A 20,766-nucleotide genomic window follows, 5' to 3' on the forward strand; every position below is an offset into this window, starting at 1 on the left:
ACTAGCAGGGAGAATTGTTGCAACCTAACTTAAATTCTCTTTGGTTTTGCCCAGATTGTGGGCTGTGATTTCAGCCAGTTAGGGAATTCTCTTCAAACAAATTCAGTTTGACCTTTTTTTTTTTTTTTGTTTTTACAATTTATGGTCTTAGAGAGTGTTCATTGAGCCATTAGGTGACTCCATCCAGAGTCACAGCCAGTATGTGTCAGAGGCAGGACTTGAATCCAAGTCTTTCTGTCTCTCTTAAAGCCAACTTTCTATCCACTACCATGCACACCATCTCTATTTGTTCAGTGTTGATAGAAAAAGCAACTTCTCCTGATGTTAATTCTAGAGCCAGGCTGAATGGGAACCGTGCAGAATTTGGAAGCAAGGCCAGCTGTTATGCTAATCAAAACACCTTCTGGTCTGTAATCTGATATTCTGCTCAATGGGCCTACCCACCAGGAAACATAGCCTCCTCCAGGTAGTCTATTCTGACTATTCTAAGCCACAGTGATTTCTTGCTTCTCTGAACTCCTGCTGCCTTCCAGGTCTCATTCACATAGTTTTGCACTGGTTCCCCACCCCCTCTCCCCCGCCAATTTCTTGAGGGAAGTGACCATGTCTAAATTATCTCTAATTTACCTCCCCACAAAGAATGTAACACAAAACTGGGCATGATGGTGCTCCATAGGTCAGTTTGAGGTATCCGAATTGATGCCAAACTTTCTGGAGACCACGCTGAGTTTTACCTGCCAGGGAGGGCCTTATGAACTCGTAGCTTATGGAGCAGCACATCAGAGATGTTGGGCATGACGTCACAGACACTCTTGGACTCTTCCTCTTCAATGCCTGGGGAAAGCTCAGAGGGGTGTCCTGCAAAGTGACATTTGGGGATCCCATTTAAGATCTATTATACTAGGAGCACACTGGTAAATTGTCTTCACCTAAAGCATTCTCTTTGACAAGCAGAAGGAGATTATAGATTTGTAACCTTGCATGGTGCCCAATACAGGGCTTACCCATGGTGAACAGGTGAGTCCTGTTGGTGACTGTTTCATGGCACAGATTTGTAGTTATACCCAAAACATAAAAAAAATACCCTTTCTTTGGCAGAGTTCTCAAAAGACAAGGGTTACCGAGCTGTGCTTCCTTGTTTGGCTCAAAACACTTCGCCCATTACGGACAATGAACTTATCTACATGTAACCTAGGAATGCTGAGAAACAGATACAAAACCTGGGAGTTTCCATGGGGAGATAAGAAGGACAGTCAGAAGAAATATGGACCCTGAGGAAAGACACAAATGTCTCTGTCAGCACATTCATCTGATGACCTTGTCTAATATTTTATAGTGAGAAGAGTGAAGCCATCCCCCTTCCCCTTTTAGAATCCCCAATTTCCTTTAAAGCTTCACCACCTCCAGTCGCTAGTACCTTCCCTCCTTCCCCAATTACCTTATATCTGCTTTGTACATGTTGCCTGCAATACAATGTAAACTCCTTGAGGGCAGGAACAATCTTGTTTTTGTCTTTTTATCCCCAGTACCTTGCACAGTGCTGGGCACATATAGTAGGCACTTAGTAAATATTTGTGAATTTATCCCATTTTCCTCCTCTCCACCTCAAAATTGCTCTGTATCTTCATCCATCATCTCTTGTGTCTCCTTTCTAATCTTTCAACCTGTGCTCTCTCCCTCCCTCGCTCTCTTCCTCTCTCTCTCTCTCACTCTCTCTCTTTCTTCCTTTCTCTCTCTCCCTCTCTCTCTGCCCCGCTCTTTCTCTCTCATCAGCAACCACATTCAATCATGCTTCCCTTTCTCACTTCTCTTTCTTTTTAACCTTCCCCCAGTTCCTTTTTTTTAAAGCATCTGCTTTTAAAACTTTGAGTTCCAAATTCTCTCCCCTCTTCCCTTCCCACTCACCCTCCCTAGGAAGGCAAGCAATTCAACATAGATCACCCATGTATCATTATGTAAAACACTTCCACAATGCTCATATTGTGAAAGGCTAATTATATTTCCTTCCATCCTATCCTGCTTTATTCAATTTTCTCCCTTGACCCTGTCCCTTTTCAAAGGTGTTTGCTTTTGATTACTTCCTCCCCCATCTGCCCTCCCTTCTATCATCCCCCCTCCTTTTTATCTCCTTCCCCTTACTTTCCTGTGGAGTAAGATACCCAGTTGAATGTGTATGTTATTCCCTCCTCAGGTCAAATCCAATGAGAGCAAGATTCACTCATTCCCCCTCACTTGCCCCCTCTTCCCTCCCAACAGAGCTGCTTTTTCTTGCCACTTTTATGTGAGATAATTTACCCCATTCAATCTCTCCCTTTCTCCCTCTCTCAATATATTCCTCTCTCACCCCTTAAATTTATTTCATTTTTTTAGGTATCATCCCTTCATATCCAACTCATCCTGTGCCCTCTGTCTACATTCCCTTCAACTCCCCTAATACTGAGAAAGGTCTCATGAATTACACACATCATCTTTCCATGTAGGAATGTAGGAATAACAGTTCAACTTTAGTAAGTCCCTTATGAATTCTCTTTCTTGTTTACCTTTTCATGCTTCTCTTGATTCTTGCATTTGAAAATCAAATTTTTTATTCAGCTCTAGTCTTTTCATTGAAAAAGCTTGAAAGTCCTCTATTTTATTGAAAGTCTATATGTTGCCTTGGAGCATTATACTCAGTTTTGCTGGGTAGGTGATTCTTGGTTTGAATCCTAGTTCCTTTGACCTCCGGAATATCATATTCCAAGCCCTTTGATTCCTTAATGTAGAAGCTGCTAGATCTTGTGTTATCATGATTATGTTTCCACAATATTCAAATTGTTTCTTTCTGGCTGCTTTCAGTATTTTCTCCTTGACTTGGAAACTCTGGAATTTGGCAACAATATTCATAGGAGTTTTCTTTTTGATATCTTTTTCAAGAGGCAGTCGGTGGATTCTTTCAATTTCTATTTTACCCTCTGGTTCTAGAATATCAGGGAAGTTTTCCTTGATAATTTCTTGAAAGATGATGTTTAGGCTCTTTTTTTGATCATGGCTTTCAGGTAGTCCAATAATTTTTAAATAATCTCTCCTGGATCTATTTTCCAGGTCAGTGGTTTTTCCAATGAGATATTTGACATTGTCTTCCATTTTTTCATTCCTTTGGTTCTGTTTTATAATATCTTGTTTTCTCATAAAGTCACTAGCTTCCACTTGCTCCATTCTAATTTTTAAGGTAGTATTTTCTTCAGTGGTCTTTTGGACCTCCTTTTCCATTTGGCTAATTTTGCCTTTCAAGGCATTCTTCTCCTTATTGGCTTTTTGGAGCTCTTTTGCAATTTGGGTTAGTCTATTCTTTAAGGTGTTATTTCCTTCAGTATTTTTTTGGGTCTCCTCTAGCAAAGCATTGACTTGTTTTTCATGGTTTTCTTGCACCACTCTCATTTCTCTTCCCAATTTTTCCTCTACTTCTCTTACTTGCTTTTCTAAATCCTTTTTGAGCTCTTCCATGGCCTGAGTCCAATTCATATTTTTCTTGGAGGCTTTTGATGTAGGCTCTTTGACTTTGTTGACTTCTTCTGGCTGTATGATTTGATCTTCTTTGTCACCAAAAAAGGAATCTAGAGTTTGAGTTTGAGTCTGAGTTCATTTTTGCTGCCTGTTCATGTTCCCAGCCAACTACTTGACCCTTGAGCTTTTTGTTGGGATATGACTGCTTGTAGAATACGTTGTCCCAAATTTTAGGATCCAAGCACTGCTGTTGTCAGAGCTGCTTCTACTCCACCATCACCCCATCCACTCCTCCTCCCCCAAGAACCACCAACCAGGACTGCAATACAGATCCAAGCAGAGCACAGCAAGAGAATCTGCCTTTGTGCCCACAAAGCACTCCTTGTACTCCTGCTCTCATCTGCTGCTAGATTCCTCCCATTGTGTGAGCCAGGGATTTGGGGAGTAGCTGATGCTGGAGTTCTGGAAGCAGCCTCAGGAGCTTCCTGCTGCTGCTACCGCCACTGCTGCACTACCTCCTCCACCCCCAGAGCTGGTGGCCGGACCACTCTGAACTCGATCCCGCAGTTTCCCCCAACCTGCTCTTTGGCGTTTGTGGGTTGAGAAGTCTGGTAACTGCCACAGCTCACTGTTTCATGGCCCCAGGGCCTGTTCCAGCTGGCTGATTCCAGGTCTGGTCTGTCCTGGCGCAGCCCACGCTGGGCTGCCCTCTACTCTTAGCACCATGAGATAGACCCTTCTCAGTGACTATCCAGGCTCTCCTGGGCTGGAGACCTGCTTCCCTCTGCTATTTCATGGGTTCCGCAGCTCTAGAATTTGTTCAGAGCCATTTTTTACAGGTGTTTGGAGGGATTTGGGGGAGAGCTTAAGCAAGTCCCTGCTTTCCAGCCACCATCTTGGCAGTGTGCTTTAATGGGGGAGGAGATACAGAATGCCCCCCCAGTTCTTGATAGTCACAGTATGATAGGCAGTCAGTCCATGAGCATTTATGAGGCGCTCACTCTGTGCCAGGCACTGTGCTAGGTGCTGACGATGCAAAGAACCATCAATCACAGATGTAGAGTTTTAAGGGACCTCAGAGGTCATACAGGGCAGCTAGGTAGCACAGCAGATAGAGCTCCTGACATGTAGTCAGGAAGACTCATCTTGCTAAGTTCAAATCCAGCCTCAGATATTTACTAGCTGTGTGATCCTGGGCAAGTCACTTCATCCTGTTTGCCTCAGTTTCCTCATCTGTCAAATGATCTAGAGAAAGAAATGGCAAACCACTCCAGCATCTCTGCCAAGAAAACTCCAAATGGAGACTGAACAACAGCAACAATAAAGAGGTGGTATGGTCCAGTGCTTCTTAAAGTGTGGATTTAAACTCAGTTTAAGAGCTGCTGAAGGGGTCATGAGTGGAAAAAGTTTAAGAAGCCCTGAATTATTAGAGTCCAATCACCTCATTTTACAGATAGGGAAATTGAGGCCCAAAAAGGCTAAGGGCTTTGGTCCAAGGTCACACAGCAAGTACTTAAGAAAGGATTAAGATCTAAGTCTTCCCTACTCCGGTCCAGTGCTCTGTCTACTTTCTGCAGCCTCTCAGGGACTCTTCTCCTTTGTTCCTCTGGCTTTCCTGTTATCTCAGTCTTCTTCAATGGCTGCTCTTCCTGTGTCTGTCCCCTAACTGTCAACCTCTTCTCCTACTCTGTCCTTGGCCTTCTTCTCATCTCTCTATATCAGGCCTACACAACCCGCAGCTCACCAAAGGATTTCAGGCAACCCTCTACAATTTTTGCAGGCCATCTGAAATCCTTTGGTGTGCCCACGGGCCATAAGCAGCTCTTGGGCTGCAGGTTGTGCAAGCGTCTATATTGTCGCCAACCTTTCAACTTTACCAACCTGAATGTGAAAGACTGCAAAATTGAGATCTTGTGTTAAAATCTGTCTCCTGAGGTCCAGCATCTCATTTCTAACTCCCTGATGGAAAAGGCAACATGACCCTGAATCTGGAGTCAGAGAACCTGAGTTTGGTCCCCAGATCTGCCATTAACTACCTGTGTTACCTTGGGGAAGTCACTTAAACTTTCTGTAAAATGAGGGGATTGACCTAGCCAACTTCCAAGGCCCCTTCTAGTCCCCACCTGGATGTGCTGCTGATACCTCAAGCCCAGTATGGTCTTAAGCAAACTATCTGTCTGGGTAAAACGAGCTCCTTTGTCAGACTGCCCTTTCTTGGGGAAGGAAAAACCCAGGAACAGAAATGAATTAATTTCTCACAATGCTCCCCCTCCTTGTCTCTGACTCCTGGCTTCCCTGGCTTCCCATCAAGACTCAGCTCAAATCTCACCTTCTGCAAGAGGCCTTTCCTGACTCCCCTCCCCCCACTGCTAGAGCCTCCCCTCAGAGATCACCTGCCATTTACACTGTATGTATTGTGCATGTGCATGCCTTTTTTAAATGTCTCCTCCATTAGAATATAAGCTCCTTGAGGGCAGGGACTATGATATTTGCCTTTTTTTGTATCCCCAGTGCTTAGCATAGTGGCTGGAACATGTTCACCACATTGACTCTCTGACCGACTGACAAGCCTGGAGAGATCCTGGATGACTCCTATGCCAGACACAAGGCTAGGCTGGATGACCCTGGAGAAACCTTCCGATGTTGAGACACTCAAACTCTAAGCTGTCTTGAATTTTTCTCTGATTGTTTCATGTCTATTAATCTTGTCTTCTCAAGACTCGATTATAAACGTTGCAGAAGAGTTCTTGGGGTTTGTCATTCCTCTGTGTGCTCAGGGCACATACAGGCGTGATGACTGACTGAAGTAGATACTGTCTGTCCCCCTCCACAGCCCATCCAAGGCTCTTTGTCTGGAGAAATTCTCCCAGTGGGACCAAAATAAACACTTAGAAGAAAATTTGGAATCGTTGTCCACATTAAGATGTGACTGCCCACAGGGGTTCATTCTTAGCCTTTGTTTCTGGTACTTCTCAGAGCTCCGTCAAGACAGCTTTTGAGATGCTGCTGAAATGTGGGGTGAAGTTCCACTATTGCCATTCGGGGAGGGAGCTTTCTGGGCAGCCCTGTTCTGAGAGGCTTCCAAGGTCAGACCTTCATTGCCATCTGATATCTGAGCAGGCCTGAAGGTAGGCAGTGACCCAAACGGTCCTGAGAGAAGGAACTGGATTGTGGGGAAGACCACAATCCTTCCTCATTTATTTCTATTAATTTGATTTTCACTGTGACCCTGTGAGGTTGGCAAGAAAGGCAGGGGATGTTCTCAGGGGACCTGGGTTCTAATCCTATCCCTGCCCATTACCTGTGTGACTTTGGGCAGTAATTTAACCTCTCTGGGCCTCGGTGTCTTCATCTGTAAGATGAGGGAGGTTGGATTTGATGGCCTCTTAGGTCCCATGATCTTCATTTTACAAATGGAGAAATGAGGCCAAGAGAGGTTAGGTGACTTAGCCAAGCCCATTCAGTGAACAAGTGAAACCTAGCAGAGTTGGGACACAGTGACCAAAAGCAATCTTAGGTTGCCTCAGGGAGGCCTCAAGATCAGAGGAAGGGAGGCAGTCCCTCTGTCCTCTGCCCTCCTCAGGCCATGCTTGGAGCACTGTGTTCACGGCTGGGCATTATGTTTGGCCAAGGGCATCAATATGTTGGAGAGGAGGCAACCAGAATGGTGAGGCATCTCCATATCCTGCCATATGAGGATCATCTGAAGAAATTGGGGGTGCTTAGTCTGGGGGAGACAACACTTAGGTTAAGAATATGACAGCTATTTTCTAGTATTTGAAAGGCTATCATGTGGAAGAGGGATTAAATTGACTTTGCTTACTTAGCTAGGTGGCAGGACTTGGAGGCCAGAAGACCTGAATTCAAATCTTGCCTTGGACACTTCCTAGCTGTGAGACCTTGGACAAGTCACCTAACCTCTGTCTGTTTAAGTTTCCTTATCTTCAAAATGAAGATAACAATAGAACCTCCCTGTCAGAGTTGTTGTCAGGATAAAATAGGTTAATGTTTCAAAAGCACTTTGCAAAAACTTAAAGCACAATATAGATGCTGGCTGTCATTATTTTTATCTTGCAGAAAATATGCTGAGAAAATAAAGGACTAGGTTATGTGGCACTGACAGCCATCACCAGCTTGGAGCCACTTGGAGTTGTCCACTAAGGCTTCCCAGAGCAGATGGCAATTGAGCCAGCCTTTGAAGGATGGGTTATGGGCTATGGTTACATGGGAAGAGGGGGTGAGGACATTCTAGGTGAGCAAAGAAATGGAATCAGGAGGGAGGACACTGGGTAAAGCAGAGCCAGATTGTGGGAGGCTTAAAGTTTATACAGAGAAATCTAGATTTGATCACTGAGGCAACAGAGAACCACTGACGATGTCTGAGCAGAGGACAGATGTGACCAAAATGGGATTTTAGGAAGCTCACTCTGGTGGCTAGAGAGATTATATGACCAGTTAGGAGGCTCCTACAGCAATCCGGGTGTGAGGCAAGGAGGACCTGGAGGCTCTGGTAATGAGAAAACAGAGGACAGAGCCATTTTGTCTACATAAACAAAAACAAAAAAAGAAAGGATGGTAACTGGTAACTGATTCGGATGTCAGTCAGTCGATAAATATTAAGCACCTACTATGTGCCAGGCACTGTGCTAAATGCTGGGGATACAAAAAGAGGCAAAAAGACAGTCTCTGCCCTTAAGGAGCTTACAGTCTAATGGATGTGAAGAAAGGAAATGAACCTGAGTGACCAAGCACCCGCCAGGTGCCAACAAGACAAAGAGAATGAAGCTTGGTGACCACTCATGGGTCATACCATGTTGAGATGGTGAGACATTATGATAATGGCATAATGAGGAGGGCTCTAGGGCCTGTTGGCAGGAAGACCATTGCCTCCAACCACCTACCTCTTTGCAGCCCACCTACCTCTCTCTTGTTCCACAGCTTCACTGAGATCTGGAAGTTTCAGGCCAACCAGGTTCTGACTCCTCATCAGGATGTGTTCCTGGGCAGGAGAAGGAAAAGATACTATTTTTAGAGAGTTTGGCTTAGCTGGGTCATCTACCCACCACGCTGTATTGTATCTCTGCCATTTTAAGCCTATTGTTTGAGTGGACTTGTGTTGTTCTTGTTTGTCTGTCCTTCATTCTTGAACAGGCCCAATGACATCACAAGGGGAAGTCTTGAATTGCCTGTGAATTGGATTTAAGTGAGGCAGAGATGCACAAAGTCAGCTCTTTTGTGGCAATTTCTGAAGCCCAGTGTCAAGGAACTCCATGCTTCCCAATCCTGGGCCTGGCCTAGTCACCTGTGTAGGTAAAGAAGGGCATCGAACAAGACTGAGTGCCCGGGAGCCAAGGGATGTGGGATGATGGGGTGATTTAACCTGCGGACGATTCAGTAAGGAACCATTCGAAGGCCAGGATTCCTCTCTTTTCCTTTCACATCTTTGGGGCTGAAGAGGAAAACTCCAGTATGGCCAGTTCCCATCCAAACCTGGTTTCTCTCTCTCTCTTTGAACATCAGTCATATTAAAGCCTGGAGGTGAGGGTGGGAGTTATTATGGAAGAAGGAAAAAGGAGCTATAGGAGGTTAACTCCCACCCTCCCTCCCACCACTGGATACCTCCAATTTCTCTACCCTAAGAAAAGAGAGAAGCAGCTCCTCCTAAGGGGCCATGTCCTCAGATTTGACTGGTGAAAGGCTTTTCCTTAGAAGGGATTCTGCACATCTAAGAAGTGGGAGGCATGGGCTCGAAGTTACTTAAGTACCTCCAAAAGCTTTTCTGGCTCCAGAGTCCTGTGATTCTGTGACCCCAGAAGGCAGGGAGCTCAAATGTCAGGAAGGGAATGTTATATGAACTCCAGTGACCGTTCTGGGGAGAGTTTTAGACAGTTTGTTGATAGATCACTAGGAAGGAAGGATTCTTGGAACTTGGAGGGAGGCAGGGTTATTTCATCCCTGACCATGACAATATTTAGGACTGACAAGGTATTTAGTCATCTGGTTCCTGTTTACATGTTGCATACTGTACGTTGAAACCAGGAAGCCAGGCAGCCTGAAGCATGCAGGGCTGGTCTCTCCCAGAACATTCTCTCATATGTGAATAACACACCTTCCCCACAGAACACCTGGAGTGCTGCTGGCTTGTAAAATGGATGTCTGTCAGTCCATCAACAAGCATTTATCAAGCGCTGCTCTGTGCCAGAGTGCTTTTTAAATGCAGGGGATTCTAAAAGAGACAACGGGAAGGTGCACAGAGCTCTTGAAAACCACAAGAGTTGTCCGGCTAAGTGCCCCTTTCCCCTCTGCTGCGCTTCTAGATCAGAAGCCAGCTCCTTCCAGAGCCGAGCCTGCCTTCCTTGGGCCATCTAGAGGCCCTTAGTTGTACCCCTCCTGTGTGCGTAGCCAGTTTTATTTTAAAACAGAGGTATTTGTGTTTTTGTCTTTTCTTTCCCCTGCCCGCCTCCCTCCTCAATAAATAGTAATAACAAAAATTATAGCTCCCCTTTCTAGCTCTTTAGGGTGTACAGAGCCCTCTGTGTGTTATCTCATAGGATCCTCATTACAACCCTGCGAAGCAGGTGCTATCTTTATCATCCCCATTATACAGACGGGGAAATTGAGATTCAGAGAAGTTAAGTGATTTGTCTAGGGAAACACAGACACCAGTTAGTGTCTGAGGCAGGATTTGAAGTCAGGTCTTCCTGACTCCAAGGCTATGCTCTGGCTACTGTGCCTTGAGGGCGGATTGTAATTTTTCTTCTTTATATTACCCGGGCAGCCTTGATGTCGTCACTAGACAGCTGGCTTCCCGAGCTGGAAAGACCTCGGATCAAGTCCTTCATACATACAGCACTTCTCAGTGTCCCAGGCAAGGCTCTCAGAGGTGGAAGAGCAAGGATTGATGTCCTTCGGGGGTGGGGCGGTGTCCTGCACTAGGGGTTCCCAACTTCAATGAAATCACAGACCTGGTCCGAAACATCACTCAGTACCTAGAGCAACCTTCTGCATATAGTAAGCCCTTACCAATGTTTATTGGATCGAATAGAATAAGAATTATTATTATTAATATTAATTATAATTCCATGATGCCTCTCAATATAATAATGATAATAATTATATTAATGAGAGGTAACATGGAATAAAGGCTAGAAAGCCAGCCGCAGAGTCAGGAAGAGCTGGGTCTAAGCCCCACTTCTGACACATGCTAGTTATGTGACCTCAGGCAAATTATTTAAGCCCCTCAGTTTACTAAGCAAGTCTATAAGACTAGAAGCTGCAGAGACCATAAGTTAGTTTGCATTGGTAGAAGGAGCTTCCTAACCACAGCCCAATCTCTCCTCTCCTCCCCAAAATTATTATTTTGAAGGCTTGCCGCACATGGAAAAAAAGAAGCCTCCTCAGTGCCCAGGTCGAGACCCATAGTGCTGTCCACTTGAACTCAGACTCATGTGGACTACAGGAGAAGTGAAGGGAGATCATAACATCATAGGTTTAGTGCTGGAGGGGACCAAAGAAGTTATCTAGGCCAATCTCTTCATTTTACGTACGATGAAACTGAGATCCAGTGAGGTTCTGTGCTTTACCCAAGGTTATGCAGATTGTAAGCAGCAAAAGTAGGATTTGACCCCAGGTCCTATGAGTCCAAATCCAGTGTTCTTTCCACTATATTAAGGCTAGCCCATTTTGTTCCTAGGGCTAGCCCACTCCTCTCCCACAAAGAACTCACCTCTCTGAGCTTGGTCAGTTTCTGCATTCGCACAGGTTGAACCTGGATCTGAAAATCCTTGAATCCTGATGATTTGGGGAGTTTGTTGCCAACTTTGCTGGGAAAACGTTTCTCTTCTTCTGCAGCTGCCAGCTTGGCGATGACCTTGTCCTTTGGCCCCGGCTCCATGGGGCTACTGTCCCAGGACACCCCTCGCTGAAGAGGGGGTCGGAATCCAGAAGGCTTGAGGTCAGCTTTTGAGGGGGTCTTGGAGTTTGGTGGTTCCCAAGCTGGGCCTTTTCCCTGGGGTCCTTGGGGAGTTGGCCCTGGGCCCTGGAGGTGGCTTTTCAGGAGAGGGTCACTTTCCTTGGGTTTCTTAAGAAGCTGCTTCCCTGGGTCTTTTTCACCAGCACCTGTAGGGCTGTTGAGGGACATTTTCCCTCCACCACTGCCAGAAGCCAGGACTTTGGGTGTACTATTTTCTACGTGTTTAAGGGGATCAAAATTTTCTTTTTGTTCAGATAACGTCTCTTTGGATTTCTCAACACTGGGGGAGCGAGGAGCCAGTCGTCCCTGAGACACCTTCCTTTGGTCATTCTGCTTTCGGTCTGTTAGCCCCTTGGTGGCATTCTAAAAGAAGAAGGCCGTGATTAGACAAGTAGGTACAACTGACTCCAGGACAAGGGGGAGCATTCCTAGCTGTGGGATAAGAGAATTACTTAACCTCTCTTAGCCTCAATGTCCTTATCTGTAGAATGGGCATAATAAATAAATAAACTATAGGTTTAGAGCTGGACAGGAACTTAGAGGTCATCTAGTCTATTCTCTTCATTTTTGTAACTGCAGAAACTAAGGACCAGCAAGATTTGCCCACGGTTACACAGGTATTAAGAAGTCGAACTAGAATTTGAATTCAGGTTTTCTGATGCCCAATCCAGCCCAGAAAGAGAAAGGGGAATTTCAATTTGGATCTTAAAACCAACAAGTAAATTCTGACACTGATGAAGGGGAGGACCCTCACCTCATCCTCACCTCTTCCCCACCAGAAACTTGGACTCTGACCCTGGAACCAGGGCTCCTATAAATAAGGTTTCACCAGAGACCTAACTTCCTGCCAAGCTTGGCTCCTGACTTTTGGCATCACCATTAAAGAGAACAGGGATGGCTGGCCAATTTCTAGCATCCCCTCACACATGGTCTCCCCTTCCTTCCCACCAAATGCTGTCAAGTGGCCGGGCATCGCCAGCATCTTCCTCTTGTGGGTGAAAACCGCTGGGCCCTGCACACAGTGTTCAAATTGAGAAGGAAAAGGGGACTTACAGGTAGGTCAAGGTGAAATGATGGCTCATCTCCCTTCTGCGAGCAAGAAATAAACCAAAATTAAATAGTGTAAATGAACTATTCCTTCTAGAAATGTTGGCCTCTTAGTTGAGACAAAACAGACGGATTTAACTATGTAACTATAAAGAGACTTTGAAAATAGAAACCAATGTAGCAAAAACGACCATGCTCTTAGACTCAACAAGTCCACTGCTAGGATTTTATCCTGAAAATATCATAAAAAGGAAGAGAGGGCCTATATATATTGAGCCAAAACTGCTTTCTTTGTAGTAGCCAAAAGTTGGGAAGTGCCCTCTATGTCCAAAGGTTAGCAAATAGCCAAGTTAATTATGGCATATTTACATAATAAAATATTATGGTACCATAAAACTTCATGAAGCACACAAAGGAATAGGGAAAGACCCTCAGGTGATAATGCCAAGTAAAATCATTAGAACCAGAACTATATAGACACTGATTATAATTACATAGAAAAAAAGGAGGGAGACAGAGACACAGACAAGAAATAAAGCCAGCCAATGGAACTTCAGCTAGACCTAGAATAGCATATAGAACAAAATAATTGTCTTTGCTTTTTTGTTAATTCATTTGGTTCTATCTTGTTAAAAATGAGAAGCTTTGCATATTAATACACATTAAAATGTAAGATTTTGCCCTTCATTTAAAAAACATTTGCTTCTGTGTTTTGCGGATGCTAATGAAGGTGATTAAAAAAAGTTTAAAAAATTAAAGATGATATATCCCAAATCAGGAGAATAAAAAACAGATTGAGAAAAATTCTTCATGGTAAATTTATCTGATAAAAATTTGCTATCTAGAATCTATAAGTCCTGGACACAAATTTCTGAGCACAAAGGCCCATTTTCTAATGGACAAATTGACCAAGGACATGAATACCTAGTTCTCAGATTCAGTCAGCCAACAGACATTTATTAAGTATGTACTATGTGCCAGCCACTGAGTTAAGTTCTGGAGATGTTAAGAAAGTCCTTCCTCCAGGACCTCACATTCAATGGGGGAGACAACACGTAAAATAACTAGTTGCAAATGAGAGAATGTTCAGATTGAATAGACGAAAATAATCTAAGCAGCATTTGGGGGGCCAAAATTGTTCCTTTTCACTTGAAAAGGCATTCAAACTCTACTGATCAGAGCGATGCAAATGAAAACAACAGTGAGGTAATTTATGCCCATCAAATTGATAAAAATCGTTAAAAATGATAAAAATTCAATGATTGTAAAAATTAGAGGTAAGTGGAATCCTAAGGTAAATGTGAAGATGGCAAGATAGCACCCAGCATCTTCAGTTAATCCAAGTCACCAGGCTCAAAGGAGCAACATCTCCACATACTGAAAGAACTGGAAGATAGAAGTGCTGGGTCTCTGCCATCTTGGAGAAATTTTGGAGAATAGGAGAGGTGCCATGGGAATGAAGGAGTTAGGCAAAGGAGGTCCCAGCTTTCAGAACATGGAAGAGTTTGGAATGTACCAACTCTAGACTAGTGAGCTTGATTTCAATTTCTGGCAAAATCTAGAATATACTATCAAAGAGGGTAGTTTGTAAACACTTAGAAAAGGAAGTAGTATCCACTGAAAGCTAGCATCATTTCTTTAAAAACAAGCTGTGCCAGAATAAGCTCATTTCTTCTTGTGATTGGTTAACTAGACTATAAGATGAGGACAAAGCTACAAACATAGGGTCATGATGCACTTAGATTTCAATCAAGCATTTGATAATTATCGTGGTATCCTTGGGGACAAGATGGAGGCAAATGGGTTATACAGTAGTATACCAGAACTGGTTGAATGACTGGGACCTAAAGTGATTTTGTCAGCTTGGATGGAGGTCTCCAACAGAGTGCCCCAGGGATCTCTGCTTGACCCTAAGCTGTTCAGCATTTTTAAGTCAGTGACTTGAATGAAGACTCATGCTTGTCAGAACTGCAGATGAAATTAAGCTGGGAGGAATAGATAGATGACAAAACTTGGAGGAAAAAAGATATTTCATGGGCTAGAACATTGGACTGAATTGAATAGGATGAAATTTAATAGACCTAAATGTAAAGTCACTTACTTGGGTTAAAAAATCAATAGCATAGGAGTGTGTTGGGACAAATGTGGCTAGATTATAGTTTTTGTGAAAAAGACTTGGGGGCTTTAGTGGACAAGCTCAATATGAGACAACAATGTGACACAGCAGCACCAAAACTTAATGTTATCCCAGGCTACACCAAAAGAGGCATCATGTCTGGAACCAGGGAGGTGATATTTCTGTCATGCTGTGCCCTGGTCATCATTTCAGGAAAGACATAGACTCCAGAATATATCCAGAGAAAGATAACCATCCTGGTGAGAGGCTTTAAGGTCCTAACATAGTAGGATAAGTTGAAGAAACCAGGATAACTTCAGTGTTTGAAGGACTGGCATATGGGAGGATTATATTTATTCTACTAGCCCCAGAAGGCAGACCTAGAAAAGCAATGCATGGAAGTTGCAGGAAAGAAGATGTAGGCTCAACGTCAGGAAAATCTTCCTCACAATTAGAGCTACTCCCAGAATGGAGTGAGCTGTCCAGGGAGGTAAGGAGCTCCTCCTCGTTCGGGATCTTCAAGCAGAGGGTCTGTGAACACTTGTCAGGCATGTTGTAGAATGTTGCTCAGGTGATTCTAATAATTAGTATAATTATTTTCAATTACAATAAGAGATATAAAACTGATGCTACCCTTTGACCCAGGGATCCTCCAAATAGGACTCCCCCTTTAGATTATGAGCCCCTCGAAGACAGGGACTGTCTTCGGCCACTTTTTGTATCCCCAGTACTTAGCACAGTGCCTGGCACTGTGTTTATCGACTGACTGGCCAGCTGACTAAAATGAGGAGGGATAGGACTAGATAACTTTTATGGCTTTTTCCTGTTCTAGAAATCTATGTCCTATTTTGGGGTGGGAGAGCACACCTATCTGATTTATTGGTGCAGAAATAGTCAAAGCTGTTTTAACAAGAAGAAAAAATAAACAAATCTTGGAAAGACATCTGCCTAGGGCCACGGGAATGCTATATTAACAGAACAGAATGTGATGGTGTCGTAAGACTTGATAAATGGGAAGAACAAGAAGAAATATGAATAAATTCACGAGACGATACAGGACAAAGGCCAGCAGGATCCAGAATAGCAGATACATCAGGATACAGAGTAGTAGGCGGGCTGCGGAAAGATCACTGGACCCAGAGGCAGAAAACCTGGATTCTAATCCCTGTGTCAACCCTTCTTAGCTATGGGACTGCTGTTAAGCAGCTTCATCTCTCTGAAGTTCTGGTTCCTAATTTATCAAGTAGAGAAAATAATATTTGCACAGCCCATGCCTGTCTCACAAAGTTGCCTTGAGGAGAGTGCCAGGTAGAATCATTGAGTCACAGACTTAGAGCTGGAAGGAGTGTGTAACACTAGGTAGTGTCACACACTACACACACTTTACAGATGAGGAAGCTGAGTCTCAGAGAACTGAAGTGGTTAGGATCAAGGGGCCAGATATCTAGAGATCAGAAGATTTCTAGTCCAACCTCCTCATTTTACAGACAAAAAAAGTGAAGCCCTAGGAGGTTAAGTGGTTCGTCCAAAGTCACACAAAGTAAGCAACAGAGGCAGAATTTGAAACCAGGTCCTCTAGCTGCAAATTAAGTGCTCTTTTCATTATACCACAAAGCCTTCATATATATATATATATATATATATATATATATATATATATATATATATATATATGTATGTATGTATATATGTATGTATGTATGTATGTATATGTATACACACACATATATGTATATATCATATATATTATATGCATGCATGTGCGTATATGTACACCCACATTTACACACAAACATATACATACATGTATATGCATGTGTGTGTATTCTATCTATAACATTTAAACATAGAGGTCTATCAGGGGTCCTGCGGCCTTGAGGCCACCCTTTGAAGCCCCAGGTTCCCCACCGCTGGTACTGCAACAATGCAAGTTGTTACTATTTCTCCAATCCTGAGCCCCCCACTGCTGGTTGATCTCACCACTCCTCCCCCACCTCCACTGCGTTCAGGTCAGGGGTGTGTTAGAGCCGGTTAAGACTATTAAATTTTCAGTGTAAGAATTCAATTGACAAATGCTCCAAACTGGGCCTTGATTTATTGTCTTGTTGATTGTCTAAACTAAGACAGTGATAGAGAAAATGTTAATAATGCAAATTAAACTTTAAAGTGTGTTCAGCAAACATTTTTTTTTGACTGTGCATCTTCTGGAGAGCCTGATGTTAAAGCTTTGCCAGCATACCACTTCTTTGGGGGCTGAGTAGTTCATCACTGAGGACCCTATTCTGGGTTAAGAACTTTGTAAGATTCTATGTCTAACAAAAGCCGTGTATTCTTACCTGTAGCGGAGATCCTGGCCCAGGGAGCGGGGCAGCACACACCTCAGAACCTGGAATAATAAGGAGGACGGGTTGCTGGGAAGGTACAGCCCAACCAGTGGTAGTTTCCTCTCTAGAGCAATGCCACGTCTACTTTCTGTCCCATAGCAGCACCTACACCAGGTGTGCCAGTGCTGCTTAGGACAGAGGCATCAAATCCGTAGAATTTCATCCCCGAACCATCACAGACAAGTTTTGCCTCCTGAGTATCCTGGCATGCTCAAATGTTCTGGAAGTACTGCCTTCTGGCTGAGATGAGCTTGGTACATGCTGAAGCATTTGGGGGACTTTTTTAGCCCCTCTTTAGAGGCAGTGGGGAAGGGGATAGAGCACGGGACTTAAAGACCTGCCTCTGACACCTTAGGAGCTATGTGACCCTAAGCCGAATGAATGAATGAATGAATGAAGAGCATGTATTAAGCATTTACCCTGTGCCAGCCACTCTGATGGGGGCAGGGGATAGAAAACAAAAGTGAGACAGTCCCTGCCCTCAAGGAGCTTCCATTCTAATGGGGGAGATGAAACTCAAGCTTCTCAAGCAACCCCTTAGGGTTTCTTATTGTTAATGTTGTTGTGGTTATTATGTGTTAGGGCATAGATGGGTTGAGATGTTACCAAACTGGGACTCCTCAGTTTGACAAAAATTGGATTCCTCACTTGTACACATGGTCCGTTTACACATATGGTGAAGTCATCTCCTTGTCTGCCCTCGGGTTTGAAGAAGGGATCACAGGGCCCGATGGTTAAAGCTCCCAGGGCCTTAGAGGTCATCTTGTCACTTTACAGATGAGAAGGGTGAAGTTCAGAGAGGCCACCTGAATTGTTCACTGTCGCAATCTGACCTAGTAAGTGTCCAGGCAGGCTTCAAACCTGGGTCTCACTGACCCAATCCAGTGCTCTATCCACTGTACCGCACTGCCTCCGGTCTGGGGAAACCATCCTGTGACTGACCCCGATTATCTCCATAAGCTGCTCTGGTGTCACTGGCTCCTTCTCACCCCAGGCCTGATCCAGTGGCCAGCCTCCCTCGTGTGCCCCTCTCAGATGAAGCCCCTGCTGAAAGGAAGAGGCAACTGGCCCATTTGGAATCTGCCTTGGAATCTGGAGCTGGGATGGGGCAGGGGGAAACCAGAAGGGGATCGTAGCAGGGGCACCCACAGGAGAAGGACAGGAAAGCTGCCTTCTCACCCCACAGGTGAGAGTGGCAGCTGGGCAGGCAGGAGGCCGGCACACAGGCTTACAAAGCCCTGGGTTAAACACTTAGTTCACTTTACCTGATGATGGTGAGGGTGGGCTGCTCAAGGAGTTGCTCCGGGACCCTGCAGGAGAAGCCCCAGGACTGAGGTTTGGTGAAATGGCTGCAGAAACAAACATCGAAAGCCACATCAGCCTCTCACTGGGACAGACCAGAGCATGTATATGTACATATATGTATATTTAAACATACATGTGTATATATATACACGATATATATTTGTATTATATGGTATATATACACATACATACATAGAATATATGTTTATTTATTTACATGTTGTCTCTCTAGATAGAATATAAGCTCCTTGAGGCAAGGGCTGCTTCATTTCTTCTCTCTCTCTCTCTCTCTCTCTCCCTCTACATCCCCCTCTCTTTTTCTTTCTCTACCTCCTTCCTTCTCTCTTTCCTATTTTCCTTTTTCTCTTTCTCCCTCCTCTATTCTTTTTCCCTTCTTCCTTTTCTCCCTCTCTCTCTCTCCTTCCCTCCTTTCCCTCTTTCCCCCTTCTCTTTCTCTCTCCCTCACTCTTTCCCTCCATGTCTCTCTTTCCTCCCCTCCTCTCCTTCTCTCCCTCTCTCCTGCTTCTCTTTCTCCCTCTCTTTCCCTCCCCCCCCCTCTCTCTCTCTCACCTTAAAGGGCATCTAATTTTACAGATTTACTGATTTTACAAATTTACTCCCTAATTTTACAGAAAACTGAGGCTAGGAGAAACAAAGTGATGAACATGTGGGCTGCCATTTCTACAGCAGACCTAGGAGCCTTGTCCAGGCAGAGTGTAGGACTGGGGCCTGGTTTAGAGATACAGAAGCTGCTGCTGAGAAAGGATGATGAGGAGAGATGGGGGTGGGAGGTGGGAACAGGAGAACGTTCTATAGGAAGGACAATGGGCAAGGCAGCAGCTTTGGGAGCCACAGAGATATTTCCACAAAGTCCAGATAACTTTCAGACTGAGAAATGAAGTGACTTTTCCCTCTGCTGCCTTGTCTTGGAGATCTGAAGAGGTCCCAGCCAGCTTTGCTCTGTAATGAACCTCAGAGAAAGGGTCTTTTCACTTCAATACCCCGTAGAGAGAATTCCAGTCAGTCTATAACAGTTCTGCCAGACTTGTCCCTAAAGGTAAGATTGGCCAGGTTGGTTTGTAAGTTTGGGGGACCAGGCTTTGTTTACTGCTAAGGTAAAGAAAATCCTCTTCAGAAATACCTCCCGATTAGTTTTTTGACAACAAATATTTGTTATAAGGCTTTTCTTTTTCTTTTCAATTGGGGATAGGTGGGAGAGAAAGAAAATAAAAACTTGTTAATTGAAAAAATTACATTAAAATGACATTTTAAAATTTGAATTTAATTTCAAAAAACCTCCCAGCTTTGTCTGGGCTGTGACCAGACTCCACTCAGAATGTGGCCTGCACTCAGAGGACCTCCAGGCCCTTTCTGGCCCCAGTGGGTCTGTCCTAGCCACAGGCTCCCTCCTACCTGAAGGGGAATCAGGCAGGCTGCTCCTGGACTTTCTGCCTCTCCTGGTCAGGAAACGCTCACTCACTTTCTTGGCTTCTTCAAGGAGCTCGAGGTTCCTCTTCTTATCTTCCTCAGAGATTTTGATGTCTGGCAGCTGGTCATTCACCAGATGGATGATATGGCCTGCATTGTCTAGGGGTGGCAAGTTTACGTAGGCAAATGAGCACATGATGTGGAGGAGATGGTAAAAATTGGGAAAGTTGAGAGGGATTATTCCTGGGAGCCCCATGCCCTCTTACCCAGCCCCTGAAAATTTGGCCTGCTAGCTTGGAGCCTGTTCTAGCTCTGCCTCCCTCCCCGCCTGCCCAGCTCAGGCCCACAAGGTGTGGATGGTGCCATGTAAGCCAATGGGATTTAGAGAGAGAAGGGACACAAAAGGAAGGGATTTGACTGGATGACCCCCAAGTCCTTTCCATCTCCCAGCCTATGGTCAAGGTCACTGATTCTCCAAGGTTTCTTCTTAGCCCTAGGAATGACACTGTGTACTGAATGTTTAAAATGAGCTCCAGAGTAGGGTTCCCTGGCCATCGAGTCTCCAAGCCCGCTACCTGGCATGTAGGATTCCTTTGTCTTTCCTTCCTTCCCTCTGTCTCTATCCTCTTCTTTCTTTCTTCCCCAGAAGGCCATATTGGGTCTCCCATTATTGGGTCTGCAACTTTCCTGATATCAGACAGGGAAGAGCAGGCAGCAAACTGCAGGGGGCGGGGCAGGGCCTGGGGGCTTGGGGAGGGCCTTCATCGAACACCTCAAGAGGCTCACAACACACCCTGTGAGAACCACAGATCTAGGCTAACTCTTTCATTTTATAAATGAGGAAGCTGAAGCCCAGAGAAGGGAATGCACTTTCCCGTGACCAGATTAGCAATATAAACTCAGGTCTTCTTCACCCAAATCCAGTGCTGATTTGACTACACCATGCATAGGAACCCGTGGAGCTCAGGACTGGTTTGCCAAAGTCATACAGATTGTGTGGGATGTGTGGTGTCTTTATACAAGGGGCATCA

At 44.5% G+C, this 20,766-nt stretch overlaps 1 protein-coding gene across 1 annotated transcript in view; it reads right to left on the reverse strand.

The window, feature by feature from the left end:
• Positions 1-20,766, reverse strand: part of IRAG1 (inositol 1,4,5-triphosphate receptor associated 1) — a 72,556-nt gene that overhangs the window by 35,503 nt on the left and 16,287 nt on the right. The window contains exons 4-10 of the mRNA XM_036765381.1: positions 19,721-19,894; positions 18,268-18,351; positions 16,955-17,004; positions 12,509-12,544; positions 11,210-11,818; positions 8,404-8,482; positions 735-858 (exon numbers count right to left, since the gene is read on the reverse strand). Coding sequence (XP_036621276.1) covers positions 735-858; positions 8,404-8,482; positions 11,210-11,818; positions 12,509-12,544; positions 16,955-17,004; positions 18,268-18,351; positions 19,721-19,894 — 1,156 coding nt within the window. The remainder of the gene's footprint in view (positions 1-734; positions 859-8,403; positions 8,483-11,209; positions 11,819-12,508; positions 12,545-16,954; positions 17,005-18,267; positions 18,352-19,720; positions 19,895-20,766) is intronic.

This window comes from Trichosurus vulpecula, chromosome 6, assembly GCF_011100635.1.
Source record: "Trichosurus vulpecula isolate mTriVul1 chromosome 6, mTriVul1.pri, whole genome shotgun sequence".
Lineage (NCBI taxonomy): Eukaryota > Metazoa > Chordata > Mammalia > Diprotodontia > Phalangeridae > Trichosurus > Trichosurus vulpecula.